The 11701-nt window shown below is 44.6% G+C and overlaps 1 protein-coding gene across 1 annotated transcript in view; it reads left to right on the top strand.

Moving 5' to 3' along the window:
• The first annotated feature begins 5778 nt into the window (after positions 1-5778).
• f8 (coagulation factor VIII, procoagulant component) overlaps positions 5779-11701 on the top strand; it is a 76379-nt gene continuing 70456 nt past the window's right edge. The window contains exons 1-2 of the mRNA XM_085996457.1: positions 5779-6009; positions 6603-6706. Coding sequence (XP_085852583.1) covers positions 5858-6009; positions 6603-6706 — 256 coding nt within the window. The 5' untranslated portion in view covers positions 5779-5857. The remainder of the gene's footprint in view (positions 6010-6602; positions 6707-11701) is intronic.

Below are 11701 nucleotides of genomic sequence, written 5' to 3'. Positions count from 1 at the left end.
CGTCCTAAGCAACTAGCGCCTGAGCACAGCGCCACCGATGCCTCCTGCAAAATCCAGCAGGAGGTTAGCAGTGGCAATAACCGTTAGCGCCCTGCGGCGCTGCACCAGCGGCGATGACGTCATTGCCGTGCGCAGTGCCCCGGCCGCGATCTTCGGTAGCACCCCCGACTTACCACTGGACACTATGTCCGACGGGGTCAGGAGGGCCTACCTGCGGCCGGGGTGGTGCAAATTAAAGGGGCGGTGCCAGGCGGCCATTTTTCTTGCTGGCCGCCTGCCAACACCTGCCTCCTCTGCTGTCCCCGGCCTCCTCTGCAGCCCCCCCGTGGGGTGCCGGCTGTGCTCCGTGAGCTCGGCACTTCTCGAGTGCCGAGCTCTTTTGCTGGCACTCCGATCCCTGGTGGCCCAGCTGGGCCCCGGGTCATGCTGTGCTAGGCCCCTCCCCTTTAATAAGGGGAGGAAGGCCTGCAGTACCGCGGCGCGAGGTGCCACAGAGCGTATCGCTGCAGCACGTAGCGCCGCGATATTCACTCGCAGCGCCCCAAGAGGGAGGCTGGTTGCTTCCAGTAGCGCCCTGCCTCCCTCTTGGGGCACTACTGGTGAATTTCGGGTGCCGGGGGCACTAATTTTCTTCGGGGCGCTAAAAGTAGCGCCCTGGCGAAGTTAGCGCCCAATGGGGGCGCAACCCAATTTTTCCCCCATTATCTCCTTGCTGGGGTAAGATTTAGCTTTCCAGGTGCAAATTATCCTCTCGTACCTCACCCAAGTGGGCATTATTCATTTGGGAGTCCTGGTAGTGAGCGTGGTAGGCTATTCGACTATTAGAGCCTAACCCAATCTTGCTCTTCATTCAGCATTCCTCTATACATGCCCTTAGCAGAGATTAAGGAGCTAATAAACCCATAAGTGAGTCTTTCTTCATTGGAATATGTGAATAGTTCCAATTATCATATTTAAAGAATTAATGGGAGATTTAAACTTACTGGCCCAAATTTTGCGTTAAGAATAACAGTGTGGCTATCAGCGCTCATCGTTATTATGGAGCAAATCGGACAACAACTTCCGGAGTCCGCACATGCGCAGTTAGATGCAGAAATCTGCAAGTTGCTGTCCGATTTGCCCTGCTCCTCCACAAACATCACTACACCGGCACCTCGCCAATACATGTGGTATTGAAATCAATGTAAGGGCGTCAGGTTGCAGTACTTACCCATTAGTAACTCAGTAAATTTGCAAGAAAAAGTCAGTGCGTGTCCATTCAGGTGTAAGTGATTTTTTAACAATGTGAAATATATTAATTACTGCCAAGCAACCTCTCTGCTACTGAAAATTTAATTTTACAAGTGTGGAATCTCTTTCCTTCAGAATTTAGCTATTGCCGGAGATTTTAAAAAAAATCTTTTTTTAACTTTTTTTTTCTGTCTCTTTTATCTTTCTTAATTAATCCCATTTTACTTTCCCTCTCATTATTTTGCTGTCTGTACATGATTTTGCAATGAATTAAATATTCTAATTTATACCCGTGCTTCCGATATATTTTCCTTTTTCCTCAACCGAGGATTCCCCTCCACCATAGTTGACAGGGCCCTCGACCGTGTCTGTTCCATTCCCCGCACTTCTGCTCTCACCCCTTCCCCACCCTCCCAGAACCCCAATAGGGTTCCCCTTGTCCTCACCTTCCACCCCACCAGCCTCCACATTCAACGGATCATCCTCCGCCATTTCCACCACCTCCAGTGTGATCCCACCACCAAACACATCTTCCCCTCCACTCCCCTTTCAGTATTCCGAAGGAACGATTCCCTCCGTGACACCCTGGTCCACTCTTCCATCACCCCCAACACCCGCTCCCCTTCCCACGGCACCTTCCCGTGCATGCGCAGGAGTCGCAACACATGCCTTTTTTAATTTCCTCCCTTCCCACCATCCAGGGCCCCGAACACTCCTTCCAGGTGAAACAGCGATTTACTTGTACTTCTTTCAATTTAGTATACTGTATTTGCTGCTCACAATGCGGTCTCCTCTGCACTGCTTTGCAGAACACCTCCATTCAGTCTGCAAGTGTGACCCTGAGCTTCCAGTCACCTGCCATTTTAATTCTCTGTCCCACTCCCACTCCCACTCTGAACTCTCTGACCTCGGCCTCCTACGCTGTTCCAATGAAGCTCAATGTAAGCTTGAGGAACATCACCACATCTTTCAATTAGGCACTTTACAGCCTTCTGGACTCAACATTGAGTTCAACAATTTCAGATCATAACCTTTGCCCCCATCAGCTGTTGCTGTTTTACAAAATAACCTGTTTAAACGACTACCGCCCCATAACACTCGCTTCTGTCATCATAAAGTGCTTTGAGAGGCTGGTCAAAACCCACATCAACTCCTTACTACCTGACACACTGGACCCACTCCAATTTGCCTACCGCCCAAATAGATCTAGGGATGATGCCATCACCACTGTACTGCACCTGGATAAGAGGAACACCTATGTGAGAATGTTGTTCATTGATTATAGTTCAGCATTCAATACCATTATCCCCTCCAGGCTTATCAACAAGCTCAGTGAGCTAGGACTTAACACCTCCCTATGCAACTGGATCCTGGACTTCCTGATGGGCAGACCCCAGGTGGTGAAAATAGGCAGTAAAACCTCCTCCACACTGATCCTGAACACGGGAGCTCCCCAGGGTTGTGTGCTCAGCCCCCTTCTGTACTCCCTGTTTACTCACGATTGCATGGCCACGCACAAATCCAACTCCATCATCAAGTTTGCTGATGACACTACCGTTGTAGGCCTGATCACAGATGGTGACGAGACAGGCTACAGGGAGGAGGTAAGAGCCCTTGGAGAATGGTGCAAGTACAACAACCTCTCCCTCAACATCAGCAAAACAAAGGAGATGATCGTGGACTACAGGAAGCGGCGGGGGGAGGGACACACCCCAATCTACATCAAAGGGGCTGAGGTGGAGAGGGTCAGCAGCTTCAAATTCCTGGGTGTATTCATTACGGAGAACTTAATGTGGTCCCATCACATCGATGTCATAACCAAGAAGGCATGCCAATGCCTGTTCTCCCTCAGGACTGAAGAAATTTGGAATGGCCCCCCAGATTCTCACCAACTTCTACCGGTGCACCATCGAGAGTATCCTGTCCGGCTGCATCACTACCTGGTATGGCAACTGCACCGCCACAGACCGCAAGACTCTACAGATGGTGGAGAAAGCTGCACAACACACTATAGGAATTAAACTACCTGCTGTGCAGGATATCTACCCCGAGAGGTGCCAGGGGAAGGCCCTGAGAATCATTAAAGACGCAAGCCACCCCAGCCACAACCTCTTCGCCCTGCTCCCGTCCGGTAAGAGATACCAAAGCATACGGTCTCGTACCAGCAGGTTTCGAAACAGCTTCTACCCCCAGACCATAAGACTCATGAACGAGTAATTTATTATTATTTATTACTGTTGTTTTATTTATTATTACTGTATTTCTATTAGTATTTTTATCATTGTTATGCCATATTTATTCCAATGTTGGGAGGACTCGTAAAAATCAACATTTCATTGTGCAGTACACACGTCTGCTGCATATATGACAAATAAAATTGAATTCAATTGATGATTCTGCTATTCCCATTTACACCTCCTCTGGACCCATCTTTTGTTTCTTTACTTGTACTATTACCCTCTTCTTTCGCCTTGCACCATCAACCATTTTGTCATTTAATCTCTCCTGCCTTCCACCCTATCACAGACCTTCTCTTTTGTTCTTTCCTCTCCTCCCCCCTTTCCCTGCCTCTGTACTTGCTTAAAACCTATTACATTTGTAACTTTTTCCAGTTCTGATGAAAGGCCATCGACCTGAAACGTTAACTCTGTTTCTCTCTCCTGCCTGACCTGCTGAGTGTTTCCTGCATTTTCTGTTTTTATTTCCAATTTATACTTTCTGGTTTAGACTCTGCGGGCTGGATTTTCATTGAGGAGGCAGGTAGGAGGCGGGACTACAACTTTCGGGGTTGTAGTCCCGCCTCCATCGAGTTCTAGCCAACCCACGCGATTTTGACTTGATTGACCTTGTTGAGCCTGCCCAGCAGGCTCAGCAGGCCAATTAAGGGCCACCCGGCAACAGATGACGTCACAGATTGAAATTTAATCTGTCAAGATCTTTTGACAGATGAAATATCAGCATTTCATAGCTGTTTGAAGCTGCCAAACACTGACAATCTGTACTCCAAGTTAATTCCTTCCTGTCAGGAGGATTTAGAGATCTCCCCGGAACAGAAAGCTGAATGCTGCAATTTTTGTCAGCTTGCAGCCATTCTGCTTTCTGTGCCGATGAGATGAGGGACTCCCGAGACCTGAAGGAAGGAAGGCTGTAAAAGTAAGTAAAGGTATGTAAAACTTCTTTAAACACTTTACACACACCAAACACACTTACCTTTGCACTCATGCACCCATCACTCACCTGAACACCAGACATCTCGACCCCTCCAAGCCCTTCATCCCGACGGCCCGCCTCCTCTAACTTGCCGTGGTTTGGAGCCGTCGGGAATCCCACACTTCAACCTTAAAAATAGGGATTAGGCTAAAAACTGCCTGTTAACTACCTGTGCAGGGCGGGCACCCACCTCCTTTGAAACTGGCATGGAAGTGGTTTGGGGGTGGGATGGTGTCGGGACCACCGATTTCAGGATTTTAACCCCCCCCACACACCTCCAATCCCGCCTGCACGGCCCAATGAAAATCCTGCCCTGCGTGTCTCTGAGGATTCTTTAATCTGATTGGTTGAAGAGGCACGCTGTTGCTTGACCTGTTTACACATGCCACAGATCCCCTGTAGAGGGCACCGTGCTGAAAAGGATCTCTAGGAACCATAAGTTGCCACTCAAAAGTCCGCGAAAAGTCTGTGGGCAACTGCAAGTGTAACGAACAGCGTCCGCCATTCCTTTGCTGCTGACCGCAAAATCCGGGCCATTAATGTCTGGGGTGCTAGGTCAATACCATAAGCACTACACTACCTTACCAGTATAAACAACATAAAATATTCACAGGGCCAGCTGTGTGGTAAATACATGGCAATTGGCTTATTACTAAACATCATTTTACAGTCACAACATTAACTCTGTTTCTCTCACCACAGATGCTGCCTAACGTGCTGAGTATTTCCAGAACTTTCTGTTTTTATTTCAGATTTCCAACATCTGCCGTATTTTGCTTTTATCGTTTTACAGACACTTGAATAAGAATGAAATGAAATGCAGCATGAACAAATCAGGTAATCTTCTGCACAGAAAACAGTTACAGGCACATAGCCAGTGCCAGTGCTTATAGATGCCAATCTGCCATTTCAAGACCTAGAATCATCCTTCAACGGCGTGACTGAGATTGGAAACTCAAAAAAAAATAGAAAAATCCTCAAAATGATGGTTTTTTGCTAGTGATTTTGTAAAGAGGTACTGATGACAAGACAGACCCTAGTTGCTTTTCTAATGTTAGCTAGAGATGTATTCATTCTCCCCTTTTGCATCACAGAAAGAGTTCAGTTGGAGTTCGAAGACTATATAGTGTGTAAGCATTAGTCACTTCCTGGTGGCTTCAGTCAAGTCCTGGATATTTCTTGTTAATTGCAAATTGTAATATATTTTGAGCTGACGCCAAAATGCTGACCCAATGTTCCTTAAGAGTTCCTGTCGTAGCTTGCTTTCCTGGGGATGTTTTGCTTTCTTCAAAGAATCAGTGTAATTTTCCATAATCCATCCTAAATTCAATCAGCTGTGATTGTCGTACTCTGCAAACGTCTAGCACACTGTGGTACAGATGGGACCATTTTGCAAGCATTAATTTCCAAACACAGAATGAGAGCACTGGCTTTCTGTGTGTTTTTGGTCCTTCTCCTTATCAAAGACTCCTCAATGACAGTGAGGAAGCATTACATTGCAGCAGTGGAGTTTAACTGGGATTACAGGAGCAGCAATCTCCTATCGGGGCTGGGAGCTGGAAACATAAGGTAAGAGTTTAAGTTTGTTCTCGGGTAATATCAATATGAAGTACCTGTCACAATACCCCCCAATATCACAGACCTACTGATTTAGGTGGTGGTTGTTTTTGTATTTTCGCATTCTTCCCTTGGAGAACAGTGTGAAGTAGTGGATGGATTTGCCGACTGATTAACAGTCTGACGGGCTGCGACATGAACGCTCTAATTCCTGTTGTACCTGTCGAAGCATGCTTTACATGTCAGCAGAGCAAAAGATGAAGTATTCCATTCTCCTTTTGCCAAACATAACAGTTAAGAATTTGATTAGGTTTTTGCAACTGTATTCATACTTATATTAATTATTGTTTGTCAATGGGGCAGTTCGATAGTGCTGTGGCACAGAACAGAGCGTGAGGTACAGGTCTGCACTCATACCCTGAGCTTTGATTTCAGTCATGCCACCATGGTGAGAATAGAAGAGGGAAAGCCTGTCTGGACTATTCTTGCAGCTTGGTTTACAGCACTCTTTCTGGAGTCACTAGCTAATCAGAGATGATGAAGAATGCAGGATAACCCAACAAAATGAGAAAATAAATAAACTTGTTTAATTTTTTTTTGTGCAGCCCACGATATACTTCCAGAACTTTCCCTCAGTACAGGAAGGCAGTTTTTGTGGCATTCACAGATTCTTCGTTTCTCACACCAGAACCAAAGCCCAAGTGGATGGGTAAGAACATTTTTTTTCACATGTAGTGAGCATCAGCATGACATTACTAAATTGGCTCTGTCAGTGTTCCTCAGGTCAGGGAACCTGTGCAGGGAGACAGGGGAAAGGGAAACAAGGATAGAAGCAAAAGACAGGAAGGAGAAAAGCAAAAGTGGCAGTCACAGAAATCAAGGGTTTAAATCAAACATGGCCACAGTAAATAATAATTCTAAAAGGTCTAAGAGTGTTAAAAAAACAAGCCTGAAGGCTTTGTGTCTTAATGCGAGGAGCATTCGTAATAAGGTGGATGAATTAGCTGCGCAAATAGATGTAAACGGACATGATATGATTGGGATTACGGAAACATGGCTCCAGGGTGACCAAGGCTGGGAACTCAACATCCAGGGGTATTCAATATTCAGGAAAGACAGGCAAAAAGGAAAAGGAGGTGGGGTAGCATTGCTGGTTAAAGAGGAGATTAACACAATAGTAAGGAAGGATATTAGCTCTGATGATGTGGAATCTATATGGGTAGAGCTGAGAAATACCAAGGGGCAGAAAACGTTAGTGGGAGTTGTATACAGACCCCCAAACAGTAATGCGGAGGTTGGGGATGGCATTAAACGGGAAATTAGAGATGCGTGCAATAAGGGCACAGCAGTTATCATGGGTGACTTTAATCTACATATAGATTGGGCTAACCAAATTAGTAATAATACTGTGGAGGAGGAATTCCTGGAGTGTATACGGGATGGTTTCCTGGACCAATATGTTGAGGAACCAACTAGAGCTCAGGCCATCTTAGACTGGGTATTATGTAATAAGAAAGAATTAATTAGCAATCTTGTTGTGCAAGGCTCATTGGGGTGGAGCAATCATAATATGATAGAATTCTTCATTAAGATGGAGAGTGAAGTATTTGACTCAGAGACTAGGGTCCTGAATTTAAATAAAGGAAACTACGATGGTATGAAGTGCGAGTCAAGTAGGATGGATTGGGGAATGTTACTTAAAGGGTTGGCAGTGGATAGGCAATGGCAAACATTTAAAGATCGCATGGATGAACTACAGAATTTGTTCATCCCTGTTTGGCATAAAAATAAAACAAAAAACATGACTCAACCGTGGCTAACAAGGGAAATTAGGGATAGCATAAGATCCAAGGAGAGGACATATAAATTGGCCAGAAAAAGCAGCAAACCTGAGGATTGGGAGCAGTTTAGGATTCAGCAAAGGAGGACAAAGGGATTAATTAAGAGGGGGAAAATAGAGTATGAGAGTAAGCTTGCAGGGAACATAAAAACTGACTGTAAAAGCTTCTATAGATATGTGAAGAGAAAAAGATTGGTGAAGTCAAGCGTAGGTCCCTTGCAGTCAGAATCAGGGGAATTTATCATGGGGAACAAAGAAATGGCAGACCAATTAAATACATACTTTGGTTCTGTCTTCACAAAGGAGGACACAAATAACCTCCCAGAGATGTCGGGGAACATAGGGTATAATGAGAGGCAGGAACTGAATGAAATCAGTATTTGTAGGGAACTGGTGTTAGGGAAATTGACAGGATTGAAGGCCGATAAATCCCCAGGGCCTGATAATCTACATCCTAGGGTACTTAAGGAAGTGGCCCAAGAAATAGTAGATGCATTGCTGGTCATATTTCAAAATTCTATAGACTCTGGAACAGTTCCCATGGATTGGAGGGTAGCTAATGTTACCCCACTATTTAAAAAAGGTGGGAGAGAGAAAATGGGGAATTATAGACCGGTAAGCCTGACATCGGTAGTGGGGAAAATGCTAGAGTCCATTATAAAAGATGTAATAGCAGAGCACTTGGAAAACAGTGACTGGATTGGACAAAGTCAACATGGATTTACAAAAGGTAAATTGTGCTTGACTAATCTACTGGAATTTTTGGAGGATCTAACTGGTAAAATAGATAAGGGAGAACCAGTGGATGTGGTGTATTTGGACTTTCAGAAGGCTTTCGATAAAGCCCCGCATAAGAGATTAGCGTGTAAAGTTAAAGCACAGGGGATTGGGGGCAAGGTATTGACTTGGATAGAGAACTGGTTGGCAGACAGGAAGCAAAGAGTTGGAATAAACGGGTCTTTTTCCGAGTGGCAGGCAGTGACTAGTGGGGTACCGCAGGGATCGGTGCTAGGACCCCAGCTATTCACAATATATATAATGATCTAGACGAGGGAACTAGATGTAATATCTCCAAGTTTGCAGACGACACAAAGCTGGGTGGGCGTGTGTGCTGTGAGGAGGATGCCGAGAAACTCCAGTATGATTTGGACAGGTTGGATGATTGGGCAGATGCATGGCAGATGCATTATAATGTGGATAAATGTGAGGTTATCCACTTTGGTGGCAAAAACAGGAAGGCAGATTATTATCTGAAGGGCAATAGATTGGGAGAAGGGGAAGTGCAATGAGACCTGGGTGTCCTTGTGCACCAGTCGCTGAAGGTAAGCATGCAGGTGCAGCAGTAGGTTAAGAAGGCAAATGGTATGTTGGCCTTCGTAGTGAGAGGATTCGAGTACAGGAACAAGGATGTCTTGCTGCAGTTGTACAGGGCCTTGGTGAGACCACACCTTGAGTATAGTATGCAGTTTTGGTCACCTTATCTGAGGAAGGATGTTCTTGCCATGGAGGGAGTGCAGCGAAGATTCACCAGACTGATACCTGGGATGGCAGGAATGACGTATGAGGAGAGATTGGGTCGATTGGGCTTATACTCGCTGGAGTTTAGAAGAATGAGAGGGGATCTCATTGAAACTAATAAAATTCTAACAGGACTAGACAGACTAGATGCAGGAAGGATGTTCCCGGTGGTGGGGGAGTCTAGAACCAGGGGTCACAGTCTAAAGATAAGGGGTAAGCCATTTAGGACAGAGATGAGGAGGAATTTCTTCACCCAGAGAGTGGTGAACCTGTAGAATTCTCTACTGCAGAAGGCAGTTGAGGCCAATTCATTAAATATATTCAAGAAGGAGTTAGATATATTTCTTAAGTCTAAAGGGATCAAGGGATATGGGGAGAAGGCAGGGACAGGGTACTGAGTTTGGGTGATCAGCCATGATCTCATTGAATGGCGGAGCAGGCTCGAGGGGCCGAATGGCCTACTCTTGCTCCTATCTTCTATGTTTCTGTGTTTCTATGTTTGCTATTAGTCCAGTGCCAGAGGACTGGCGGATACCTAACATAATATCTATATTTAAGAAAGTAGATAGAGCACGTCCATGGAACTATAAACCAGTTAGCTTAACATTGGCAGTAGGAAAAGTAATGGTATCTCTACTAAAGGAGAAAATAGAAAAACATCTAGAAATCAAAAATAAAGTAATGAATAGTTAACATGGATTTCAAAATGGAAAATCTTGCTTAACCAACCTCATTGAATTTCTTGAAGAGGTAACAGAGAGAGTAGGCAAGGGTAAAGTAGTAGATGTAATATATCTAGATTTCCAAAAGGCCTTCGGTGAGGTAGCACATAAATGTCTAATGAATAAGGTCAGAGCATACAGAGTCAGGGGACAAGTAGCAGAATGGATAGCTAGCTGGCTATAAGACAGAAAGCAGACAGTAGGGGTAAAAGGTACTTATTCGGAGTGGCAGAAGGTGGGAAGTGGGGTTCTGCAAGGATCAGTGCTGGGACCACTGTTGTTCACAATTTATATTAATGATTTAGACTTTGGAATCAAAAACACAATTTCTAAATTTGTGGACGATACCAAATGGGCTCGGGGAGGGGGGCGGTGGTGGGTGGTAGTCAATACTGAGGAGATCTGCAACAAATTACAAGAAGACATTAATAAACTTGCAGAGTGGGCATATAATTGGCAAATGAATTTCAACATAGATAAGTGTGAGGTATTACATTTTGGTAAGAAAAATAAGGAGGTCACATATTACTTGGAAAATAAGAATCCAAATGGGGTAAAAGAGCAAAGGGATCTGGGAATACAAATCACTAAAATTTGCAATGCAGATCAATCAAGCCATAACAAAAGTAAACCGAGCACTAGAGTTTATTTCTAGAGGGATAGAAATGAAAAGTAGAGAAGTTATGTTAAATTTGTATCGAACCTTGGTTAGATCACACTTGGAGTACTGTGTACAGGTCTGGTCGCCCTATTATAAAAAAGGATATAGTAGCACTGGAGAGGGTGCAAAAAAGATTTACAAGGATGATACCAGAACTGTAAGGTTATTCCTATCAGAAAAGGATGAACAGGCTGGGTCTCTTTTCTCTTGAAAAGAGAAGGCTGAGGGGTGACCTAATAGAGGTCTTTAAAATTACAAAAGGTTTGATAGAGTAGATACAGAGGAAGTGTTTTCACTTGTGGGGAAAAGCTAAACTAGTGGCCATCATATAAGATAGTCACCAAGAATTCAAATAGGCAATTCAGAAGAAGCTTCTTTACCCAGAGAGTTGTGAGAATGTGGAACTCGCTACCACAGGGAGTAGTTGAGGTGAATAGCATAGATGCATTTAAGGGGAAGCTAGATAAGTATATGAGGGAGAAGGGAATAGAGGGTTATGCTGATAGAGGTAGATGTGGAAGGCTGGGAGGATGCTTGAGTGGAGCTGGCATGGACTGGTTGGGCCGAAAGGCTTGTTTCTGTGCTGTATATTTCTATATATTTCTATCTATGTATTTATTTATAGCTCTGTATTAGCATAGTTAATTTTAAATGTATAAAACAATTATTTTTAATACATTTCTTACTGTCATTTAGCAACCCTCCCAAAGCACCCTTTCCTAGGTAGAAGTTTAGCCAGAGATCATTCTTTCATTGCTACTCATTGCTATTCATTGAGATCCACAAGACTAGTCCAATGTGACCAACAATCTCTTATTTTCTCTCCCTCCCCTCCTTTCTGTATGAATTGCTGGGACTCTGGTTTGCCCCTTGGCTTCACAGTATGGTTAAGATCCAGAAGTTCCATATAAGAAATTGCGAGTATCACCTTATGTCCTACCACCACCACCCCTCCCCCACCGC

Source organism: Somniosus microcephalus, chromosome 1, assembly GCF_052327205.1.
Source record: "Somniosus microcephalus isolate GS21.2 chromosome 1, FLI_Smic_1.0, whole genome shotgun sequence".
NCBI lineage: Eukaryota > Metazoa > Chordata > Chondrichthyes > Squaliformes > Somniosidae > Somniosus > Somniosus microcephalus.
The sequence above is the reverse complement of the archived record's forward strand: the minus strand, read 5'-3'. Positions and strand labels throughout refer to the sequence as shown.